The sequence below is a fragment of the Aphis gossypii genome, chromosome 1 (genome assembly GCF_020184175.1).
Source record: "Aphis gossypii isolate Hap1 chromosome 1, ASM2018417v2, whole genome shotgun sequence".
In the NCBI taxonomy this organism is placed as follows: domain Eukaryota; kingdom Metazoa; phylum Arthropoda; class Insecta; order Hemiptera; family Aphididae; genus Aphis; species Aphis gossypii.
In genome coordinates this window covers 2,128,977-2,156,629 of record NC_065530.1, presented here as the reverse complement: position 1 = coordinate 2,156,629, position 27,653 = coordinate 2,128,977, and the positions used below count along the sequence as shown (strand labels likewise).

Below are 27,653 nucleotides of genomic sequence, written 5' to 3'. Positions count from 1 at the left end.
TTTTAAATTTTTGACATTAATCATATGATACGAAATAATATGATTAATTTTTATTTTTAAGAGTGTTTCTATATTCGTAAAATATATTATGTTGTATTAATCGATATTATAATATGTCTTAAATATAATATCTATGTATTATATATATGTAATACGCATATATATTTAAAGATTTACATAATATTATGAGTATACTGTATATATGTGTACAGGCTGATCGGAATTTCATGACAGTAATTGTCTAATGGAAATTTTCAAAATGGAGAAAATCTTGAAAATGGAAATGGAAATGTAATATTATATTAATCAAAAATAATGAAACTGTATAACAACTTACGGATTATCTCACATAAAAATGATATATATCATTGATTCTTAGCTGGTTATGTATATTTTAACTGATCTAATCTAACCAAAATGAGCTTTAAAAAATTATTTTAAGCAATTATTATATTTATTAAAATTCTTTAATAATACTATAATATTCTTTTCCATTTCGAATATTTATGTCTAAGAACATTGCTGGAACACGAAATCTTGATCGCACCGTATACATATGTATAAATACACAAGCGTATAATATTATCATTATTTTTTAATTGTTTTTGTTATTTTGTGTTCCAATAATACGTCCGTTTGAACAGACGCTTTCTTTTGCTTATTGTTTTGTTTCAAAACATTATGTTTAAACGACTCGTGGAAACATGAAACAATATAATATTATATTTTATTTACAATGTCGATTTTTTTTATAGAGCCAATTTTACCGTTATTATTGACTATATAATTATTTAAGTTATGATTCGCCATAACTAAAACTCGCTACGAAAACTATGAAAGGAACCAAATGACGTTCCCTGCATGCAATTCTGCTGCTTGACAATTGCGGTGTCCATATAATCATCTGTGTCACTATAATATGCGTACGGCGCTTTGTTATTACCTGAAAAAATGTGTTATGACATGTGACCACTACTCAAATAATAAATACCATCATATCGTATGCTGTACTCATGTATATTGATCAAAGTGAATCAAAATATTAAGTGGGAGGAATTACACTAATCCAGTTAGTTAAAATATTATAGGATATTATTTTCGCAATGGTTACTATCAAATCGAAACGATTTTACATGCAGCAATACATTTTAGGTTTCGTTACATTAGAAAAAAATCGATGATCGATGGCAGTCTATATTATTCGTGAAGAAAATGTTTGGTCAACGTGAATATTACCGTGTATATTATAGTCGTTGTACAATTTTAGTGTGACTTTGAATAGACGCATAATAATAATTAATTACTATTATGAATTAAATGAACGATCATCCAATTATGAATATCAGATTAATAATATATTTTAATCGATGACTATAATATGCACTTAAGCTACAGTGGGATAAAGGTTGAAATAGTATAAGCCTGATTTGTTAGGATTCATAACAATTAGTCAAATATTCGGTAACGTACATTATTTTCTATTTTAGTTTATCCACTAGCGTGTAAAAATCGTGACGAGAAAATTAATCTTATCATCAATGAAAATAATATCTTGCTATGAAAACTGACCAGAAACCAATTTTAGGGTTGCTAATGTTTGTCGAATAATCAAATTACATTTAAAATCGTGTCATGGTCTCGAAACTCGTTAAGTTAAATTTCAAATTTTCGTCATGATACCACAACAATAATTTTTCATATACTAACTATAATATTATGTAGTAGAAAATCGCAAAAATAATAACAACATAGTATAATGTATGTTATACAACGAGCGTGTGACGAAATCAAAACACGTGTCACCGTATGGAAATATAATATTTACGATAGTTTTCCAAATAAGTATCCGAATAATTTGTTTTTGTTCCGTAGAATAACATTATATACGATTAACCAACAAAAACCATGAATAGTTTAATTATTTACTCTCCTCTATAATACTATGCGAACAGTCGCCGTGATGTACATTATTAAATCGTTTCCAAAGGCACCGATGTCGATCAATCGCCGTCACTGGACCTAATCTTAAAATAATAATATACGAACTGACACGTCACAAAAACTAGAGTGGTGATTGAGTTAAAATCGTATTCGGATCACCAACGACTTTATATGGTGTGAAATTTGAACTATTCTACACGTCCTAACAATTAATACAGAGACAACAAATCGACTGCAACAGAATTTTAAATCAAACGCGAGAAACTTAATCTTTCTTAGATTTTTTTTTTTAAGGTATAATTTTGTAAGGTTAATATTAATATTATACCTATCCGTAAGTGAAACAGATAACAATGAAAAATATATATTATACCATATATCTATATTGACATTTTATTATAAGTGCTTATACTTAAATTCTGTCTGTTTTTAATATTAAAAATTTGGAAAGGTCATTGATTTTATAAATAAAGCATCTTTAAAAAAATAAATAAATAAATCCCTAATAATAGAATGGAGGTTGGTAACAAAATGTGTATGGTTAAACTAACTTGAAACTCATGCTTTTTAACAAATTTAGTGAAACATGCATACCTAATACTTCCATACTTATCATTTGTCATGTTAACATAATTACTGATATGCTCGCAAATCGTAGGAAATAGCTAGCGCCATAATGTACGTGTGTATCACCCTGTTAGATTTTGTGAAAAAAGCATCGATGATATAACGGTATAATATATATTATTGTTATTGTCATAATAAGTATGTAGTATACATTATAATATACATCCGCGTTTGTAGGTTTTTTATTATTATTAGTTTCTTTTGTCGCAATATTTTTTCGAGTCTCATTATTATTGCGCCGTCGAAAAGTTCACCAGCACGGAAATATCACACGAGACCGAACTATCGGCGCCTAAGACACAATACAACAACACTTACTGTTATACCATAATAATAATATTGCATTATGACGTGATTTATATATTGTACACAGTCGCAAACGGCGCGAGTTATACTATCATCTACGATCACATCTCACGCCGCAGTATACATCGTGTACACGTTTAACGGCTCTTTTATGGGTCCAATAACGATGTTATGCATCATAATAATATTATTATTATAATTTTATTTATATTAATGTCGTTCACGTCGCAATACTTTAAAATATCTTGGCGTGACACGAAGACTTAGCTGAGATCGTGATCTCCGTCGTCGAAGTCCTCTCAGGTGTACTCTTTCATTCACGCTCGACGTCGTGCTATTTATGTTATTATGTTTATCGCTGCAATACGTCATACGAAAAACTTGTCGATCAGATTGACACGGGAGGTATGTTACATGATATTATGACGTCTATCTTTTATATATATATATACATAATGAGTAAAGAGACGCTCGTCAGCGATGTTTCTTACTGTTATTAATATTTTTTTCCCTCCGCTCTTAACCCCCGATTCAAGGTCGTGTTTGTACACCGAATAAACATGCCACCAACGACCGAGTGTCAAAAAACACAAACACCCTTCACTTGAGTTGTTCTATATAATATGCGTGTAATGTACACCGGCTTTGCGTTTGTATAATATTACATTTACGCGTGTTGGTTTCTAGCAAAACTCTTTATTACACATCGCACAAGTTTATAAAAACAACGTCGCCACCAACAAGCGAAAACCTCAGGCAAAATAAATGTATAACAATAATTCGTTTTATGTGCATTTTATTATATTAGAAAGGCTGAATATTATCTTTAATATCTCTTTTGGGTTATATTTAAATAGTAAAGTTAATTAACCTAATATGAAATTAAATTAGTTTCCTAATTAATCACTCGCATATCATGGTACAATAACTCGTTGGGATAAAAAATACGATGTAACGTTATGAAACTTAATTAAAAAAATTTCATTAAATATTTAACTTAAATTAAATTTTATAAATCGTTGATTGCCCGTTTTTTTATTAAGCTTATTGAATTTACGACCTACACGGAAGTAATCCTTCTATGATCGCGTACAATTTTATTATAAATTACTATAGTCGACTGTTTTTGATGTATCTAATATTTTAATTTTGTCATTATTGACACAATACTGATTAAAATTCGCATTTATAGCGCTTTAAGATTTAACACCTCAGTACTGCAGGATTCGTGCGATAGGTTTAAATATAATATATATATAATCTACGATCGGATAAATGTTGTAGATTGACATAAATTATATTATACGTATTCGATATACTATTGGAATCATAGACCTAGACTACAATATAAGCCGACCATTAAAAAACGATAATATATTTTATTAAATTAAACCTGCAGATATCTGGGCCTAAGTTTAGCCACGTCATGTTAAGTCGGATTAACAGCTACGTCATCTATAGCGTGTAAGTCTTTTATCGTGTTTTAATTGGTTCTTGTAATAATGGTAATATTTAAACTAACTACGATTTACTAAGGAATTTCCAGAATTAGGCCAAGCTAAATTTTTGAACACGATACGACAGACGACGAAGTTGTAAATCCAGATTTAATGTATCTACTTATATTATTATTTATCATAATAGCTAGGTATTAAAGACTTTTTCCCATTTTTCGAGTTGACCATGATTCTTGTGGTGCATTATGAGGTTTCACAGTAGTATGTACATCAGACATATAATATTTCTTAAATTCTCTCGTTAACTAATAGCGAAATATTTTTTTCATTTCATCAATACTAAAAGAGATCGCTCGATGTTAGTGGTTTTACAACTCCGAAACATCTTAGTTAAATCATGCGCAGTTCGGAATTTCATAGTCTTATATAAGGTACAATGTACATCATAATTATAATAAAATAAGTGTACATAAACGACCATGATTATTTCATGAACTATTGTTAGCTATGTTATTGTTATTATGGCTGTAGATTGGCCCGTGAGTGAACTAAAGCGGCGATTTCAATGAGCGCATAGTTACAAATTGTATTACACGGGTGCCATCTCTTTTGAGGCAGGCAACCGAAAACTTCTCACAAACATAACCTCGACTTACGTTTGTCTAATTAAAACTCTCAGAAAAAATGATAAAAAATATTATTATGAACATTGAACGTTCATAATAATAGGTACATTTAATATAATATACAATTTATTTAATTTAAGTGGAAAAGCAGAAAATATAACGATAAACAGTAAAACTACTTATGTATATTATTAAATGATGATATCGCATGTTTTGATGCATGACGTAGATTGCAATTAATACACGCCACGGTTTTTTGCGTCAAAGCATGATGCCAAAAAAAAAAATGAATACAATAATTTAAAAACTCAAAAACCATTTCAATCTGTGTAAAGTATAAAATATTATAAAAAAATATTAAATAAGGTGATTCTTTTGTCGTTTTTATATCTTAAAAAATACGAGGTTTTTTTAGATTTTAAACTTTAAGGATAAATTATATTGATCGACGAAGAAAAATGTCGATTAATATAACATTGTGTCTTTAAACGCTTAAAAAAATAAATAATTGATTTGAATAAAAATTCTTCGTGTATGCTAAGATATTATTTTTCACCTACGACGAGAGCATCACCTCACATAAAATGTCTATACATACTTATGCATAATAATATACGATATACCTATTAAAGACCTTTGCGTGTGTATTTTAAATCTTAGCCCTGTTGCATGTACTACCCATCTATTATAATTGTATTTTACATTGTTATCATTGTTATTATTATCATTATTGTTATATTATTAATTATTATTATTATACTTGATCTCACAGTAATATTTGTTCACTTACATAGTTTAATCATTATAATAATATTATTATGAATGGAAATATTAGTTATATTTCGTTATAATTACGATCTATAATACATTTATATGTTTATATATATATATATATATTATATATATTAGACGATATAATTATAGTAGTAATAAATACTATAGTTTTGGATACGTTCAAACGTCTTGGTGAAATGTCTGCGTACGGTTTAACTTTGAAAAAATGAATTTTCTTTTCCTGTCCACGTATCACTTTGATCGATCATCATTTAAAAACCTACGTAAACGTAGAGTAAAAAAAAACATACATCTATACGCGTATTAAGCCAGGGATACATGCAAATGCAATAATGATTAGCGATGTTCTGTCAACATTCAGACACTTTATTATTAAGCTCCATCATTAGCGACAAATCGAATTTGAGTTTGGACCCCCAAAGGACTGGCAGGTACGCTAATATTTTTAACGATCAACTGTTCAAAAACCCTCCTCTATCTATCAGAGACGTTTGATCGTATCCGGTCCAACCGACCAATGACTTAGAGTCTAAGTCTTAGACGATCGTAGATCGTAGTTTATCGTACAATTCCATATTCTCAGTCTTGTAAAGTACTCGAGTAAAAGTATTTAAATAATTCTTTAGTACCTGAAATGATACTTATTTTTTATATTTTTGAAAAAATTTACTTGGACAAAGTATTTTAAATATTTTTAAAAAAATAACCAAATTAAAATATATTTAAAATTAAATAATAATTTTTCAAATATTTTTTCGATAAAATATTTTATATTTTCAATTATAGAATCACGTAAAAAAATAATAAAAAAATTCAGTTTTATTGATTTCTAAATAAATTAAAATAAAATTTAATCAAAAAATGTATTAAATTTTTTTTCTAAAAATCTATACACACACATATATATATATATATTTAATTTATCCATATAATATTATGTACTTGAATACTTTTAAAACGTACCTTTTACAAGACTGTTATCATAGTAATGTATTATATTATCATTATAATATATCAATACGCGTATACAATAGATCACATGAATATACCTATACTTTCCAAATACTCACGGCCACAATCGTTGTGCGCGCATTTTGCAGGACTTTACCCTGGACTTTTACTTCAGACAGTTCTGGACCGATCCCCGGTTGGCATTCACTAAGCGGCAAGGTGTTGAGACCCTATCCGTGGGATCGGAATTCATAAAGAATATTTGGGTTCCCGACACGTTCTTCGTCAATGAGAAACAGTCGTACTTCCACATAGCGACCACCAGCAACGAATTCATCCGGATACACCATTCGGGGAGCATAACGCGAAGTATTCGGTAGGTGTTACTACTATATTAGATTACTATTATAATATAGGTACTAGGAGGTTCTGAAAAATTTCTAATTCCGATCAATACTGATTTTTCTTGATTCTTTTCTCAGTGACTCATCATGTATTACTCTACCCCTTTAAATCTTGGAATTTAATATCTTTAATTTATATATATTTTTTTACTTTTGTTCTCCATAGATTAACCATCACTGCCTCGTGTCCCATGAACTTGCAGTACTTCCCAATGGACCGACAATTGTGCCACATCGAGATCGAAAGCTGTAAGGTTTTTTTTACGATCATCATCATACAAATAAAAACCACCTTATAGTATTATATTATAAAAAAAATAAATAGGTATCGAAAACAATAAGAGATGTTGATTTAAAACTTTATGTAATGTGATATTATTTTGTTGTACAATTATATGATAACTAGGATGAACAACAACAGTTTTAAAATCCATAAAAATATAAATTCTAAAAATATTGTGATAGTAAATTTTGATTTTCACCCGACGAGTGTTTCACTTTTTTCCTGCTTTTTTCAGTTGGATACACGATGAGGGACATCAGGTATAAATGGAACAAGGGACCAAACTCGGTGGGCGTGTCCAACGAAGTATCGCTGCCGCAGTTTAAAGTGCTCGGGCACCGTCAACGAGCGATGGAAATAAGCTTGACGACGGGTACGATGATCTATTAACAATCTATAACAATAATTGATAGTTGATAATTGGGGTGGAGCCTTTTTGGCCATCCTGAAATAATCGTTTTCAGCCAGTAAACTATTTTAGTTAATGGTTACTGTTTTTGGTTGTAATTTTTATTTCTGTTGTTGGTTAATATTTTAAAGATACATTTTTATTAATTACTTTGTCACAGTTATGTTCAACGTGTATACTTATACTTATTGTAGCGTATTGATTAAATTTCAAGTTGATAACTATTATTTATTTTAATAAATAATTGCAAATACATATTTAAGTTTTCAGTGTATTTTATATGTATTGTTTTAACTGTGGATTTTATGAATCTAGGACATTTCCCCTTTATACTATTACAAAATAAAACGTTGTTACAATATTATGAATTATTAAATAAGTCATTAAGAAATGTTCTTCTTTGAGAAGTGGGGAAAGTCTATATATCAAATTTACTGAATGTAAACTTATTATAATCATATTGAATCGTTTTTAAAATATTGGTAATTAAAATATTTTGTATCTTAAATTTATGAACAAAACATTTTACTGGCCGAAAAGGGACAAAAACAGTTTCACTTAGTGGTTAAAAGCGTTGCAGTGTAATAATGACAACCGTTGACTGTTGCAGGAAACTATTCGAGACTGGCTTGTGAGATCCAATTTGTACGGTCCATGGGTTACTACCTGATTCAGATCTATATACCCAGCGGACTGATCGTCATAATATCGTGGGTTAGCTTTTGGCTAAATAGGTGTGCAACACCCGCCCGCGTCTCGTTGGGTGTTACTACTGTGTTGACCATGACTACACTCATGTCATCCACCAATGCTGCGCTGCCGAAGATATCTTACGTCAAGTCCATCGACGTTTACCTGGGCACGTGTTTCGTCATGGTGTTTGCTTCGCTCTTAGGTGATTGATTATACTATAATATTATTAATATTGTACAGTATACAATGTATACGATTGATGCCATATGATTAATTAATGATTACGTTTTTGCTCACTGTGTTTCCGTTTTTGCATAGTACCACTATAGCGGTGGTATAGGTATTGTTTCCATATTTGTAAAATAATAACTGTGCTATAATGTCTTTGACGTGTTTTCGTATGATTTTAAATTTAATTTAACCATACAAATTTTAATCTTATAAACTTTTATACAATTTAATGCTGAAAAAATAATCCCCCTAATTTATGAAATTAAAATAAATAAATTTAGCCAAGTATAAAAATATTTCTTACTTATAACTTGTTCATAATATAATGATATTCTATATTATTTATTCTAAAAATAAAAATATCTGTAAATATCTGTAAGTATCATATACATGGTGGCTCTAGTTTTAAATACATTTGTCAAGTATTTCTCGATTGTTTATTCTATGACTCTACAAATAATTTCGAGCAGGATATTCTCCTTCTTTATTTTTTTAGGTCAACTTCCCCTTTAGATCTTTAAGGTACACTTAGATTTTTTCACAGAATAAAAAAATCACACAGATTCAAGTCTATGTAACACACATGGGGTTATTGGCAAACCACTATTTTTTTATAAACTCATGGCTACAAACATACAATGGTATTTCGACAATCCATAACAAATATCAATAATGATATTGATACAGCTTTCTATTAGTTTAAATAGTACTATTGAATCTCAATCTAAATCCAAACAATGAAACAACAATCTTACTAAACATCGAGTTATTACCCTATACATCTACCGAATAAAATAAAATAATATACTCTCGGCGACGACGTTGAGTCATTATTCCAATAGCCACGGACTGCTAAACACTTCCTTCGGGTCATTATAAATATAACAATCATTTTAAAGCCGTGTTTATGTTGAAATTCGTCATGGATACCATATTGTTATATTTACCTTTGAAAATGAGTAAAAATGTTTGTCTCACCAACCAATTAACAACCCGGAGTGAAATTAGTTTGCACATCAAAGCCCGCATAATATTGTACACACCTAAACCCAACACTCATCCCTTTTACACAACACGCCGTTGGTCACTATACTGGTTATTTATTACCAAGAATTCGTCCAGGGTTAATGATACATCAGCAAAATAATAATCATTAAGAGAACACCACACCCGCACGTGTTGCCTCTGTCTTACTCACATAGAATATAATACATTTTCGTACAGTTGAATACATTTATCCTATTTGCTTTAGTATTAAAGCCAATTTACCTAGTGTCAAACTTAATAATTATGATATTGTCTAGAGCATCTCAAAGGATTTTATTGATATTTTAATATTTAAGTGAGTTACGAGCATTTTAAAGTTTTAATATTTTGCATAACTATAACTCACTTAAAGTTAAAATATAAATAAAAACTTTCGAGATGCCCTAGATAATATTATTATTTATTACCTTTAAGTTTTATAATAGGTAAATTGGCTCTAATATTAAAGTTAACAGCATACAATTGATTCCACTGAACGAAAATTTACTATGTTGTATGTACTCGTATATAAGAAGGGAACAATACATGTAGGCATGGTGTTCTTTTAATAACATTTCATCGCTGGTAACTATTAATTATCAACTGTACATGGGATATTTATTTGTAGCCTACTTAGTATAATAATTTAGTGCACTATTTAATATTATTTTCTCCAATGAACGGAAAAAATAAATATTTCCCCGAATATACAGTTATTGAAAAACGTAAAATCAGTTAGTAAAATACTATTTATTTATTTAGAAATGTGTTGTTTTCATTTCAAATGTAATATGAAACTCAAGTATACCACGTAAAATCAACGAAAGAAAATAATTGATATAATCAAATAACCATTAAAAAGTTAAACAATTGTTTTATATCCAACCTAAAAATCTATATTAAAAATCGAAACATTTTAAATTCCTTTTTCGTGAGATTTAATAAGTAAGCACTAAGCAAATTCTACCATGGACTATTATTTTTATTATATTATGATTCTTTTAATTATTTTATTATATACAATTTTTAATCTGAAACGATTGACGATTGTTTTTCACAGAATATGCCACCGTAGGGTACATGGCTAAGAGAATACAAATGAGAAAAAACCGTTTCTTAGCAATACAAAAAATTGCCGAACAGAAGAAAGGCGGTGGTGGAAGCGGTGGAGGAGTTGGTGCAGGTGGTCACTCCGCCCACGACGGCCACTCGCACGCTCATCACACATCACGTCACAGTCATGGTCACGGCTCGATATCCGGTCACAGCACCCTGTCGGGACACGGCACTCTGTCCGGTGGCCACGGGCACCAGTCCGGCCATGGTACGCTTCCCCACGGAATGTCCAGCCATATACTGGCGTCACATGGAACTATGTCCAGCCATGGTTACGACAGCGGAGGTCACCGGCACAGTCACATGAGTCATGGAGGATCGCTGTTAACTGGAGACTTAGACCACATGCCTCGACAAACCGTAAGCGTCGTAAATGTTTATCCTCCAATTTTGTGAATTAATTGCTAGCCTGCAAAACCATGACACCATTATTTAAAAGTTTTTGAATAATTAAAAACCACTTTTGTGGTTTGAATTCAATAAAAGATATTAGAAGTGTTATCTATGTTCTATAATAATTAAATAGAGTATAACCGATAAAGCTTACTACTCATTCTTTTTTTCTAAAATGCATTATTTAAAAGCCTAATCTTGGAATTTTTGATTAAACTTATAAAAAACTGTTCGTACTACTTAAGGAGTACAGAATTCTATTTTTTTAAATAAACACCCCCTTTTTATATTATTAGTTATTTAGCAGATAATTATTTTGAAAATATCAAAGTATCTAAATTCGAACTAGTAATTTTTTTAGAGTTATTAAAATTTGCTTAACAAGGTTAAGACCATTTCATTGATTATGTGTTGTGTGTGTGTGTATATATAATATATGTACAGTACATGTTAAGTAATTAATATAATATTTCAATTTTCATTTTTATGGGTGATTTGGATAAAGAATTAAATATATTATCTTTGAAGAGGTGAGATATATATTTATGAATATTAAAAATATATAACTTCAATATTTTTGTATGGGTATTGAAGTTAGAATTTGGAAAAAAAAACCAAAGTATTTTGTAGTTTACAATCCATAAAAATTCATAAAAATGTTTTGCTTTAGATCTATGTACTGAAAATTTAATAAAATATTCCTCATAAGTTGTTCATATTATACTGAAACTATAAAATTTAAATAATATATATAGACAATTTTTTTAATAATTTTTTAGTCATTTCGATAGATAAAATTATTTATTTAAACCATAAACGAGTTTTTAATTATTTATTTATTATATTTTAAAAATATTATATTAGAAGAACTTAATATGTTACGTATACTCTATGCAATATACATATTATTATACAATTATGAATTTTATGATACAAAATTGTATTTTTGATTTTTTCCAAGATATTATCAACTAATAAACCATCTATGTTTACTCTTTAACAGTATTTACAGAAATATGCTATTTCATTTTGAATTATATAAGTTTATATTATAGTAGGTATGATAAAAATATATATTATTATAATAATTAAATATAATAGAGGTTAAAATAGAGGATTTAATAAATACAATACTTTCGGAATAATCTATATTAATCCAACATAATTGATCCTCGACCATGTCATAGATTGCGGTGCCCCTTTTAAGTGATTCCCGTTTGTTCCAGGAGGTGCGGTTCAAGGGTCATGATACAAAAAACTACCTCAAGAGTGGTTCTTTAGATAACACCATCAACGGCAGAGGGGATGACGACAACATCACTCCCATCCCCACGCAACATGTCTTGCACCCCAACAAAGACATCAACAAGCTATATGGCATTACGCCCAGTGACATTGATAAGTACTCGAGGATCGTGTTCCCGGTGTGCTTCATCTGCTTCAATCTTATGTATTGGATTATATACCTACACATTAGTGACGTGGTCGCCGATGATCTGGTGCTTCTGGGCGCAGACTGAACTCATCGGTTACCGTGTTCACCAAACCGCCGTTTTATATACCACACACAGACACACACACAGACAGACATACACACACACACACACACACACACACACACACACACACACACACACACACACACACACACACACACACACACACACACACACACACACACACACACACACACACACACACATTATTATTATTATCTTTAATAAAAATGATAATAATAATATATATATTTATATATATATATATATACTACTTACATGCGATAAAATAATGTATATTGTACACTTAGACCTAGTGGTGGTGATAAGAGCTCAAATAAATACAAATTCCGTAAGATTTATATATATATATATTATATATGTATAAATATTATACTATACGATATTTAGTAGTGTTAACGCAATTATTAATATTATTGAATTATGTCATACTGCGTATGACATAATATTCTCTATGTGTATATTATGATATAAGTCTATAGACAGGATCGATCTAACACCTGCAGGGTTTTTCACAGATTCTCATAAGCGTAGGACTAGACTACGTTATAATAATAATATGATATTATTTATTATTAATTATTATCAACTAAATTGGAATAACAATTATTAACATATATTATTATAATTATTATCATGTTGAGCGATATTTCGATTGCGTGACAATGATTTCAATATACGCATTGGATGGTCGTTAAAGGCGTGGCGTTTTGTTTTTAAAATTGTTGATTAAAGTATGATATTATAATGAAATGATTTTATTATTACCATGGTACATTGGGTACCTCCGCGGCGATAACCTCGTTTTTTTCAAGCGAAATTAATTGTTCGTTGAACTTCCTAAGAAATGATCATATTATTTATGATTCATGTGGTACAAAATCAAATTTTTTTGTCCAAAAAAACAACAAAATTTACAAAAAGCAATAGCAATAATTATTACGCTAATGAACAATAAACAATAATTTGTAACGCGAGAGCAATAATATTACGTTGTGGTCGTCGACGCCGGAAACGCCCAAAACGGAGACTGATATGAATAAATATTATGATAATAAAATTACATATTGAAATCTATAACTTGTATGCCAATGCCTTGACGAATAATTCATCGATTAACGATATTTTTCAAAAAAGCGTGATACTAAAAAAATTAATAATAGTATGTGTTATTAAAATGTATGTAAATTAAACATTATTACTTATAGATGACAATACCTACCCTATAACGTTTTCAACAACTATTTAAACCAAAATTAGCTCACAATACATAATACATAATATATATATTATATATATATGCATTTTATAATATGTACGATAACATCTATGCATACTATATTGCTTGTACAATATAATATCATCATAAGAACGTCATTTTAAAACTTGAAATCGAATGTAATGCACACACCAAAATTCACACTTGCAATTATTCCAATAAATCGTCTACCAAAACAAAATCGTGAATCCAAGAAATCTTTTAACCCAATGTTAGTACAATGAATAGGTATAGTAAAACTGTCCATACATTTTTCATAATATACAGGATAATTTACAAAACATGAGCATCTCCATTAACAATGAATTTATAAAAAATATTCTGATTTTTGAAAACTTTGAATGCACTTAATTATATTCTTGCGATGTTATTTATTAAATAAGAAGTGTTATGATACAAAATTATGTTTTTCAAATGAGAACCCATATGAATGTGATCAATTTATTATTGGACAGATGATTTTTCGAATTATTTAGTTTAGAGGGAGACCCATTTTTGTTTTAAAAACAGAAGTTCTACACAACAGTCCTGAAATAGCAAAAAAAAAAATTCAATAATTAATATTAAACCATAAAAATATGATCTTTATCTATGTTAAATAATTTCACAAACTAAATTTTGAATAATTGCATTATTTAAAAATAAGAAAAGAGGTGAGTATGCTTGATTAATCATCTTATATTATAATTAAAAATGTGCTAAAGATTAACTACAGCGTTTAATTTTACATTCATATTCAAACGATTTCTGGTTTTGCGTTTTTGCCCTCAGTATATGCACTATCTAAACGACTCTATATACCTACGTTAAATGTACGTATTTATTCTTTATATATATATATATATATTTGATATGTGTATTATCGTATTTCCATGGTCGCGTAATGCACCTGCGACTGTTTATAATTATTATTATTATAAAATAAGTACTAAAATTCTATTATATTATTATTATTACGTTAAGTTTATGTTAGGACTGAAATTATGAAGATTAAAGCAATTTAATATGTAATAATTATTATATTATAATATTATAAAAATTCGACTATTTGTAGTGTTTTATACTGAAAAAAAATCTAAATACTATATATTATAAACACTAATATATTATTATGTATATGCCAGGTGTACATACAAAATACATACTTGACCGTAGTTATTAAACAATTAGGGTAATATATACATATTATATATATACATATTTATGTATATATGTATATATAGCGTTGCCCAGTGATTAGCTCATTGTTCCAGTGGCATATTTTAGTTTATATAAAACCTATATAATATTATTATAACATGTATACTGTATAGGTATAATAATATGTAATATTATTACGATTGTATTGTAATATTAAGAGAAAACAAAAATGAGTATTGTAATAATAATTAGTGATAATGGTAAAATATTTTTTATTTTTTTTGTTATTGAATCCCAATATTATATTATTATTATTATTATTATTGTTTGATTAGGTGTCGCCGTTCTCATTTCTCAAAATTATTTTTATAAGTCGCAAATTATATTATATATATATATATATATATATGTACTATTATTAATATGATATTATTTTCACGTGTACAAAACTATATACCTATAATACATCGTGATGTGAAATTATGTATATTAAGCATTGTATGGGCGTACATGTGGTACGTACCTACGTATGTGCCGCATGGTGGGGTACGTCCATACACTACTCACTATACATAATTAATTAATATTATATAAAATGTGTTTATGTGACGTTTTATGCATATTAATAATATAATATATTGTATTAAGGTCGATCGGACACTATTAACAGTGTATGTAATCGACGATATTATATGATATTATATCGAGGGGAAACAAAAAGTTAACAACACTATAATAGTATTATTAGTAGTATAAGTGTATTATGTTTTACTGCTGTAAGTAACAATACGATTATAACGTGCAATTTTCCAATTCGTTCTTATGATGGTTTTAGCTTAGATATTGTAAACAGTAATATAATATAAATTATCTCGTAGTCACCTAGGCAATTTCATTAGGCCAGTAGCGACCAATCCAAATTAAACGCCACACTATAATAATATTATCATGATGATTGAAGAAAAACAATTCTGTTTCGTTTCGAAAAAAATATTATATTCTTAATATCGTCAACGGAAAATATAGATTCTAAAAATGTCGACCTCATAATCCTTCTGCATATCCTCGTCCAACCACAAGCCAAAACGTTGTGAAAAAAAACAGAATCGATATCGATTCTAAAAACCTCAATTCGTGTAATTTTTTTTAATTGATTTGTATTGTAACATACAATTAAAACGTGATATCAAAACAAATTATTCAGAAAACACGGGTTAATATGATCTGGATTTCACCATTTCTAAACGGCAACAAGTAAACACTAATTATATTTTATTTGTTCATCTTTATATTAATATTATATAATAATTAATATTGTACCCGCGTTGAGTATTATGTAGTTACAATACCGGCAACGTTACATTGTTATTAATTATTATATATTATTAAATACGATATAATATTATGTAATATATTTATATGATATCGTGTATGTTTAGATATTAATAATTATTTAACAAAAATATTTTTAAAAGCACTTTCAGATTGTGATTCGCACATTTTAAACGATAATACAATTTGACTTCCTTAGTACTTAAATCAGCAATACGGTAGCTCGTTGTTATTTAAAAATAATAATAAAAAAAAAAAAAAAATGAAAAAAACTAAAAAAAAATTGTAAAAAATGTGAAACTACCGTCGTATATTCTAAATCTCGTTAGGTAATAATAATATTATTATATTATATTAAACTGTTATTATTTTAAGTTTTTGTAGTCTATTATTGTAAGACCGTTATTCGTTTGCGTTCATAAATAGCACAATAATAATATATTATTATTATATTGTATTCTATGATGATAATATATTTATATGTTATATTATGTTTCCCCTTATTTATGTCAATAATAATTATTAATTACATACAAATAGTTTATACATTATTATTATTGTGATTATTATTATATTGTTTGTTTTAATTGTATGCTTCCGTTATTTTTTTCATTCTTTTTCTTTATAAAATTATTATTATTATTATTATTATTATTATATATAATATATATATATATGTATGTATATTATATATAATATTTTACACGTCGATTAAGTTACAATAAATATAATTAAATACTCATTTGAAGTGTATAACAAATTATATTAGTCAACTGAATCTCAATACGCTCAATAAATAAAGTGAAGCAAATAAATGTTTTGTGTTTTTGTTTAATTTTTATAAACCTTTCATTCTTTTGTTTATCTACTTAATATAATATTGTATCCAAAATTGAATCTCTTCGTTAGATTAAAAATAATTCATATTATAAAAGTGTCCTATATATTATTTAATAATAATTACAGTAAGCAATCCATGAATAATTTTACTACAATGGCAGTACTAAGAGAATAATAATAATAATATGTATGAAAATTAAATAATTAAAAACGTTTCCATATTATGTTCAAAAAAAAAAAAATTAAATTTTGGTAATTTATTTTATTTGAGTAATCATGAGCGACTGCAAAATAATTTATTATACGACTTATTATTTTTAATTGAAGATTGGTAAATCGAAAAAAAAAAATTTGCACATAGATAAAATAAAAGATTTCAAATTGTTTATATATAAATGTCTATCAAAATCCTAACCAAGTACCTTAGTCATATTTTTTTACCTTCAAACACCAACCATAAATGAGAAGATCTATCAAAAATATTGGTTATTATAACGGGGCTTTAACTATATTATTCTGGTAATTTTATCATAAAGCAAAATAAATGGGCTTACAAATTTTAGCATAAGATAAACGTATGATGTTTTTAACTAAAAAGTTATTAATAATAATATAATCATATAGGTTAAATATATAGCGTTTTTGGACCATCGATGAAGTTTGTCACCTCCGTGTTGCTGTCAGTCGGACCAATGACTGAGCTTATCGAGCTCGTCTGGCGAAGCTCTGTGTGGCCGGCGACGGTTGCGTTTTTTGTTTTATCTGTTGGCAGCCACAGAAAGTTGCCAGAAACCGCGTTGGTGCCTTTGGTTTTTTTATGGATATGGTATTGCATCACTATAATGTAATTTCAGGATTTATTTTTTGCATATTTTCATAGAGCACTTCAATTTTTTTATATGTAATGAAAAATTGGATGGATTTAAATTATATATGTTAAACTATAAATTAGGTATATATTATAACATGCACAACTCTTCTCTGGATTTGCTGCATCATTTGACGTATCTTTAAGCACGACTTCTTACATGTCTTCTGGCTGTCGATTCTTAGCTACATCCATGCCAGGTAATGCTACTGCCACTCTTTTGAATAATTGTTTAACATTGTAACCAGTTTTAGCATTAGTTTCAATAAACATGACATTTAACTCTTTTGCTTTATGTTCACCATCTACAGCTAATACTTGTCGTGTATCCGTTAAATCAGTTTTGTTACCAACTAGCATTATTATTACACCACTGCCACGTTCAGTTCAAACATCATCAATCCATTTTGATGTTTAGTGAAAAAAAAATAGCATTTATCATATCATGTACAACAACAGCAACAGTAGAATCTCTTGTATAGGAAGGAATAAGACTTCTGAATCTTTATTGTCCTGCTGTATCTTATAACCTTACAGTTCTATCTTCAAGATACATAGTTTTAGACAAAAAATCAATACCTATAGTGGCCTGGTAAGTATTATCAAAACTATCATACATAAATCGTGTAATGAGTGACGTTTCGCCGACGCTTTGTTTGCCCAAAAACACCAATTTGAACTTCCTAAGAGGATTACCAAAATCTCCGAAAGACGACATATTTAACGAGTTTATTTTAATTTGTATGAAACATTAATAATTAACTATCAATGGCTACCACAAAATGTTTATGTAAAAAACAAATCAGTATTTATATAACAATTGTTTAATGTCAACAATTTGCAAGTCTACCTTTTTTAAACATAATATCCAACACTAAACATTTTCTACATCTATAACTACTAAGCCATAATGGATTGGGAAATCATTATATGGAATATGCTCACACATATCTAACCGCTTTTAATATATCTGATTAGTAAACTGAACGAATTCGTTATCAAAAATTATTCTAGTCTCTCCTTTAATGTATTTTTATGAACATCTTAATATACGCATCGTTGCAACTCTGATCCATATACAGCCAGAAACGATACCGCCCTTGCAGATTTTACGGACCAAAGCCACAGATGTCAATTCCAGAACACTTCAACTAGGTTGGCAAACGATGTCATCAATTTATTGTGAGTCTTTAATTCTTAACAACATATTATATACACATTTATTTCTTTACTGTATATTTTTTTATTAATGTCAAGTCACGTCAGGTGATATAAAAGTGTAAAAAAAAATACTGTATCATGTACTAAATTTCATTAATATTGAAAACAAGATAGTAAAAATAACCATTCAATTAACCTATAAATCACTAGCGTTAATATTACAGCTACAAGGTGTTATATTATGATAATGATTTTCATGTTATAAAAATATTTTTGGATTAATCTAACTGCAATTAAGTTAACTTTTTTTCTTTTAAGTACTTTTTTAATTTTTACATATTATGATTACTATGATTATATATTATTATTATACTAAATCATTTTCAATTATAAGTTATCTATAAATAAATGATTACCTATATAAAACATAGACATATAAAACAACTAAATAGCGGACTGCGTATTACATTCCCATAGGAAAGTTGAAGTCGAGCGGCCATATGCCAACAGGGCAATGTTTTTAAAATAACTCAATGGATAAGAGCGCTATATTGATAATAATACAAATAACGAATTTATTTTCATAGCATGAAAAATTTTATAAACATTGCCTTGTTAGTATAGGGCCGCTGACTTCAATTCTATCGTACAGTCCGCTATCTAGTTGTTTTATACGAGTATGTCTATGATATAACACTATAATATATGAATGATAAAATAACTATTTGAGTAACAATATACTTAGCTTAATCAAGATAATATTTGTAATTATTTTCTTACTCGTTATTTATGGAAAGGAAAAATGATCTGTTACGTCCGTGAATTGCATTATTATAATTTATATTTACTTGCTATTTTTGGAAAGGAAAAATGATCTGTCATATCTGTGTATTGCATTATATAATTTATAGAAAATAATTGCAGTGCTGTACTACAATCTTCTAATTAATATAATAACACATTTAAAAAATTAAATTTGATTACAGAGTTGAATTAAACTATTGTATAATATCATATAATATTATTACGATAGAAAATCCAATTTTTGAAAATACTAAAAATGCATTTTTGACCCACTTGCTGTAGCTAAATTTTTAGTCTACGGAATAGTCGTTATAGATTTTAAAATAGCAGATTGCAACTTGCAAAGTATGCTACACTGAAACAAAAAATGTTAGTAAGTTGCGATTATTTAATCAAATTATGTCGTTTATAAAATTATTTTATAACTACAAGGGTAAAAACTACGATAAAAATATGTAACTTTTTGCCTGTATTAATAATTAATAGTTTTAAAAGGAAGCTTTTTAATTATTTTTAATTGCATACAAATATGATAATAATTTTACATTAAACAATATAATATTATATAATATAGTACCTATACATGAAATATGATTTTTATCCAATAGTTTTACCCTTGTTTAGTAAATTAAAATAGTGTGTATTTATATCAAACAAATTAAAGTATGTTTGTATATTATTTCAAAATATGTATATATATATATATATACGAGTAAGTATTAAAAAACGTGATTTTATTAATTTTTGATACTGAATATTTGAGTGAGAATTTATTACAAATCAGTTTAATTGTTGTCGATAACAATGGTCATGGAAAATTTATCAATGATATTTTGTATACATATATTGACTCAATTTTAAAAAAATAACCTTATCATTCCTAGATTTTGCCTTTTGGCTTTCTAAAAATGACTTGTATAATATTATAATATATGATTGTAAATGTATTTTAAAATCTTCAGATTATATTTAATTAATCTTTTTTCAACTGGATATTTTCCTAATATTTGTTTATTTTCCAGTTATTAAGAAATATTAAAAATTTAATTTGTACGAAAAAATGGTTTTTCTTCTCAACTAAGTTTTAGTGAAATAAGAATCTCATATTTTCTATGAAGACGTATGTAGTACAACCAATAATAAATTGATATATTATATTATATTTTTTGAGATTCAAAATTATCATTGAAAATATCTAAGTTTTTAACACCAGTAAACCAAATATTAAAAACATATTATAGAATTGACATTTATAATGGGCAACGAAGTACCGGGGGTTAGTTAGTAGTTAATATTATAAATTATGATTTTTGACAAGTTGTTACTCGTTTCAGACGTTTCAGAACTCAACAAATATCTATTATTTAATACATTTTATATAAATGCATTGACTATAAATTATTTTTGCCAATTAATATTTTTTCAATACTATTTTGTGTAATCATGTCTCATATTAAATATAATATAATATAATATAATATTAATTCAAATCAAATTTATGTATTTCTAGTTTGAAAGACTAATAATAGTGAAAATGGGATATACCTTATGGGATATAAATCGTCTATTGGTCATACATATATTTTACCAATTATATGTAATACGTATATACGATTTAGTTAAGTGAGGACATTTTACCATTTTTGTTCCACTTTTATACGCTTTAATATATTCAAAAATAGAAGAATCTTAGGTAAATATGTTTCAATTAATACATTTGAAATCCGTCTGAGTTCATGGAGGACGGTGAAAAAGGGCGATGAACTTCATGGACTTATATAGTGATAATACTTCTTTTTTTATTTTATATATTTTGCATATTTACATACCTATTAGTACTGTAGATACAGTGATACACCAAGAATAGTTTAAAAACTATCGATTTAAAAATATTATAACTAAAAGCAAACAACTATAGCATTTTGCAACTGTAGAAAAAAAAACAAAAGTTTCATAAAGCTATTTTATTTTACAACATGTAAAAGTATTCATTTTTATATTATGCAACATTGTTTCAATTTGTCAAAATAACTATATATCCTTTTACCTAGTTAAGAAACTGGTCAATTAAATATATCTAAATATTGTTAACAAAAAATATTAAAATAATAATATAATTGTTTATAAATTAGTATTGTAATAAACTTACTGAATTTATATGTTGGTGTATAAATCATAAAAATAACAGGAAATTATTCAATAGTGAATAGATCATCAGAATTTTAAATTAATTACCTAGACAACAATGAATTTTAAGTTGCATCAAACGTCAAATAATAAAATGAATTTGTTACCTTCACGAAAAACACATTTTCAAATTTTATATTTTAAAACATTTATTGTCTATGCAAAATCAGTGAAAATTGTGTTATTAATATTGTAATATGATAAGATACAAATTACCTACTAGTAACAGTGGATGTGAGGCTTCAAACGTTTATATGGTTTATATTTTTTATATGGTTAGTATAGGAAAGGTTAGATTAGCAATCTAGTTTATCATTTATATCTTTGAATATTATATGCAACAATATAGGCACCTAATATCTATTAAAATGTGCACTTGAAATCTACGTAATATTATTATGTAAGTAGGTATATCAATTTTTCTTTCTTATACTTTAAACTCGAAAGAATAGAAAAAAAATATCAGCAGCACAGGTAAAACTCATAAATATTAATTTTACTGCACTTATATTAATACACGCATGCCTTACAAGCTAATTTGTTGCAAAAATTTGCATTTAAGATATTATCATATATCGTGATAACAATATACACTTAAATATAATCATAGAATAATATGTTATTTAATATTTACATAAAAACATAAAATACCTAAATTACTTGTAAATAATGACTTTTATGATACAACATATTATGATATAATTTATTACAATGCTCGCCAATATTTCCTAGCGTAGTATACAATTTTATCACTGTGTACATCATAGTCACGTGGTCTGTTTTCCCGATATCTATCATAATAATATATAAAATGTACGAGTAAAATACATGTTTAATGATAAACTGATATAAGTGAGTACTTATGCATAGGTAAATAAATTAGTAAAATAATGGAGGTCATTCAATTAAAGACTAATTTAATTAATAAAACAGAAATCTTTTAATTTGAAACTAATATATTTGGTATCATGCAGTATTTTCTAAAGAAATATGAATTAGTATTATAATATGTATCTATGCTAGTTAAATAAAGTTGTACGATTATTATGATATCGATTTAACATTATAATTACAGTGGTAGGTTTAACTACGATAATATGGACATTCAGGGACTGGGACATAAATTTTTAAATTTTATCAAAATCAGAACGGAAAATAATTCAACTATAAGTATAGTCACGGTATGTTATAGAATATGAATTTACTGAGCTAAAATGTAACTAATAAGTTATAAATCTTATAATACATGTCGACTTTTTATACCCATGGATATATTATTTCAGTTATTTTATTTTATATTTATAAATACTAATTGAGAGTAATGTTATTAACGTTTTATAAGTTTCAGATATCATTATTAATATACCTATCTATTATGTACTTTTTTATTGTTTAAAATTGAAAATATTAAAAAATATAATAGATAACTAAACAAGAACAGAAAGCAATTTAACTCAATATATTTATTTAAAAAAAGAAAAACCCAAATATTGCCTTACCCTTGAGTAATTATTTTACTGGGCCTTTGTATAATATTTGAGGACTGGGCCTTTTCCCTTAAATCCACTACTACCATATTGACATTACTACAATATTATACAGAGATTTCCCTACCTCTCGAGCCAATTATGTACACCGCACGACGCATAACGCACGCACGCACCTATACACAATATATTATATTAGAGTAGAGCTCGGTGGGTATCTGGATTTTCGTCCCATTTCTCTCCATGGCAACATATATATATATATATATATATTCAGGATAACCTAATTATTGTGTAGTGCGGCCGACCATTTTGTCATCCGCCAGAACCGTGTCGCAGCTATATATAATATACTTACATATATTATATTGTACGTGTAGCCAGTTGTCGCGCCAAAAGTCTGTACTATAGCTAAACCAGCGGCGAAATAATTTCGTAACTCAATTATTTCTCTTATCTACAATCCCGCAGACATTTATATATACTGTATAATATATAATATATTACGCACATAAGTGCATAACTTCATTAAGCATATTATATTGTAATGCGTATGATACTTGTTAATAATATCGTTATTATCATTATTAATATTTATTTAATGAGCGCACTCTCGGCCGTTTCCAACGTGATCGCATAGTGGGACAGATAATACAAATCAACAAAAATAAAAATATATAATTATAATATGAGTCTTGTAACAAATTATCAATAGGTATGATGTAAAGATGACACTTATCGCAACTTTAGATAATATTAACATCATTAACAGCTATTAGAAGGTGTTCGTAATAATGAAAATATTGATTCATTATACGTTATCTGTTTGTACATTACATTTCAGTTTTATTTTATTAATATTTGTTGTGTATTTTTTAATATCGTTGTACCTATTGTTTAAAAGCCATATGGTTAGGAATATTTTAGGAACTGTAGTGATACAAGACAACTTCTTACGTATATATACGTACATGATTAGTCGATTATCCTCCTTGGAAATAACCAAATCTCCAACCTTGTCTTAAAATTATCTAACGATTTTGACTTTGGAGCTGAGTTTTTTATACCATTCTATATAATTAAAATCTCCACTTGGCTTACCAGTAAAATAATTCAGCGAGTTCAGCTTATTTCAGTCAAAAAAAAAATAACTATATTAAAACTTATTTTTTTGAAAAACAATAAATACTAAGCGGAGACTTGAACTTACTAAAGTCTTCTACTTTATATTCAATTAGTAGTACTTATTAGTACTAAGGTTAGTACTTAGGTGTAAATTATATCAACCTACCGTAATATTAAAAGTAAAATAAATTAGTAGCATCAAAAAAACATGAAATTTAATATACTTACTAATATAAGCTGACAGCCAGTCTTCACTCGCATTCATTTTTTATATACAATGATATATTATTGAATTAAAATTCAACACACCCACAAAAGTGATCCATTCGACTCCTAATGTATAGCAGAGCGATACCCACTCATCGTCTTCTTTTTTATTAATAATATTAGGTATGTATACTGTTCGCCAATATTTACGTTCATCTTTAATACAATGCCTATATTTCACAATCCTTATTGTTTATATATTTACTGATACCATAGTTTATAGTTTATATATGTACTAGGTTTATTATACTTAACATCTCAATATCTCTACAATATTTTTGAAATGCTGGGCCCCCACACGAATTTTCTTAGTGGGGCCCAGTATTCATATGTATGTATGAAATTTAATAAATATATTTATAAATAATAAATAGGCAGGTCAAATAGTGGTCATATTAAGTAAAATGCTGAACCATAAAATATAGACTTTTGATGATGACAGTGAAATTAATATATGTACCTATGACTACGATAGAGGAATAATTTGAAAATTTATATACAATGCAAGATTAGTTTTATTAATACATTAACAATATAGGTTTATAAAGATTCTTATATAATTATAGACAAGTCGTAAGTTTTAAATATTCTTGTATTCTAATAGACATATAATACGTTAATTCTTTTTATTTTTAAATTTAAAGATTCTTAATTATTGACTATGGTTAATGTAAATGCAATTTTACCGCAAACACTAAATTTGCTAGCAAGATGAAAAAACGTCTATGAATCTTGTATCTCGTATAGTCCCATGGGCTTAGAATTAAATCTCATCTTCTGCAAATTGAAAAATTGTTTGGTATTTTGTAAAAAATATTGCATTATATTACTTACATTTGATATTACGAAAAAAAACAATTTTATGTGTACATTTTTTAAAATTTTATTGGCTTTTTAAGACATTTATTAAATGTATTCAACATAAAAAATAATTTTGACAAAAAAAAGAAAATACATTTACAAAACGTATAAATAAATAAATGAAAATATAAGCATTAACTAAAAAAAAAAAAAACAATAAAAAATGTAGCTCAAGAGCTCGGACAACATATTATATTTGAATAATGAAAAAATAGTAAAACAAATATTTATTTTTAAAAATTCAGCTCATTCTGTAAAAAATACAATATAAAATGTATTAATATAAATAAAAAAAAACTGGCCTTTGAAAAAGGAAAAACATAAAAACGAAATTAAAAAAAAAGTTACATCAAAAGTACAACGCAATAAACGAGGAGAGAGGATATGAAATGTCAAAATGGGCGCAAAATAATATGTACCAGCTAAGGATATAAACCACTGGGTTGATCACCCTAATATCTGTTTAGACGAATACACAATTCCTTTTGCTCCCAACGTCTGTTACCTCGTCTTCACACTTGATCCTAAAGTTCGTTGGCATTCTTATATTACATCTCTCTCCGCTTAAATATCTTGATGGTTAAATTTGTGTTGCTACTGATATAATTTGTCTGCCAATTTTGCAACCAAATATAAAAACATAGTCCCCAATATATTTAGCAACCTAATATGTTTTAAAATTTAAAATTCAATAAATTTACAAAGATCAATAATTGTTTGCTTTAATCGATTCCGCGGAGGTCATTCAATCCTACCAGATTACGCTTATTAACTTGGCCTTAAATGGTACTACTCTTTGCACTTTACATTTCACTGAAAGTGTCTATGGTCTTCAAAATCTACTCTTTCATTGTCCATCCCTAGATTCTAAACGTTTAATTGTACTCAATTCTCTTAGTACCTTAATGGCTTAATACGATGTATATATCGTATATTATCAACCTCTTAATCTTTCCATTATAATCAACATTATTTTGAAAATTGTTATCAATAAAATAATCAACTTTGTTTTAGAAGCTCTTTTTCTTATCTAGCAATTTTGTTTTCTCTGTCGTATTTATTTTTTTAACTGTATAATTGTGTTTGGTTAAGTAAATTATGTAATTGTCGAGCTGAACAGTATTGTACTGAAAGCTAAAACTAATTTGGACTAAACAATGATTTATTTTATTCTTACTGACATTAGTAACCGATGTAATAATATGTTTTATATCTGATCAAATCGTACATTCAACTATTTTCATCTGGTAGAGTCGAGTATGAAGTTAATACAGTTAATAATTTTTACAGGTGGTGTGGAATATACATACAGATTCGTAACTGTCAATACAGTCGACTTTGATTAATATATTTATAGATGTATCGGATGCTTGTTGTTTTGTTGTAATAAATCGGCTGCCATAGATACAAATAGGGAAGAACTGAGAGAACTGGAAGGCTTAGCCCCCTAAATCATACATAACTCCCCCCCCCCCAAAAAAAAATCAGACAAAATGTATTAAGAAATCAACAAATGATTAAAATGCA

General features: G+C 27.5%; 1 protein-coding gene and 1 pseudogene across 4 annotated transcripts in view; one reads left to right on the top strand and one right to left on the bottom strand.

Annotated features, from left to right (window-relative positions):
- Window positions 1-12,960, top strand: part of LOC114120849 (gamma-aminobutyric acid receptor subunit beta-like) — a 46,552-nt gene extending 33,592 nt beyond the window's left edge. For 3 of the 4 annotated variants that reach the window (XM_050198506.1, XM_050198507.1, XM_050198505.1), the window contains 6 exons: window positions 6,853-7,079; window positions 7,274-7,356; window positions 7,626-7,763; window positions 8,410-8,694; window positions 10,810-11,225; window positions 12,485-12,960. In XM_050198506.1, coding sequence (XP_050054463.1) covers window positions 6,853-7,079; window positions 7,274-7,356; window positions 7,626-7,763; window positions 8,410-8,694; window positions 10,810-11,225; window positions 12,485-12,778 — 1,443 coding nt within the window. In that variant the 3' untranslated portion in view covers window positions 12,779-12,960. The remainder of the gene's footprint in view (window positions 1-6,852; window positions 7,080-7,273; window positions 7,357-7,625; window positions 7,764-8,409; window positions 8,695-10,809; window positions 11,226-12,484) is intronic. The other variant, XM_050198508.1, reaches the window with a different exon arrangement.
- A 5,167-nt stretch (window positions 12,961-18,127) lies between these two features.
- LOC114120748 (ras-related protein Rab6-like) lies at window positions 18,128-19,612 on the bottom strand (annotated as a pseudogene).
- Window positions 19,613-27,653: the final 8,041 nt, after the last annotated feature.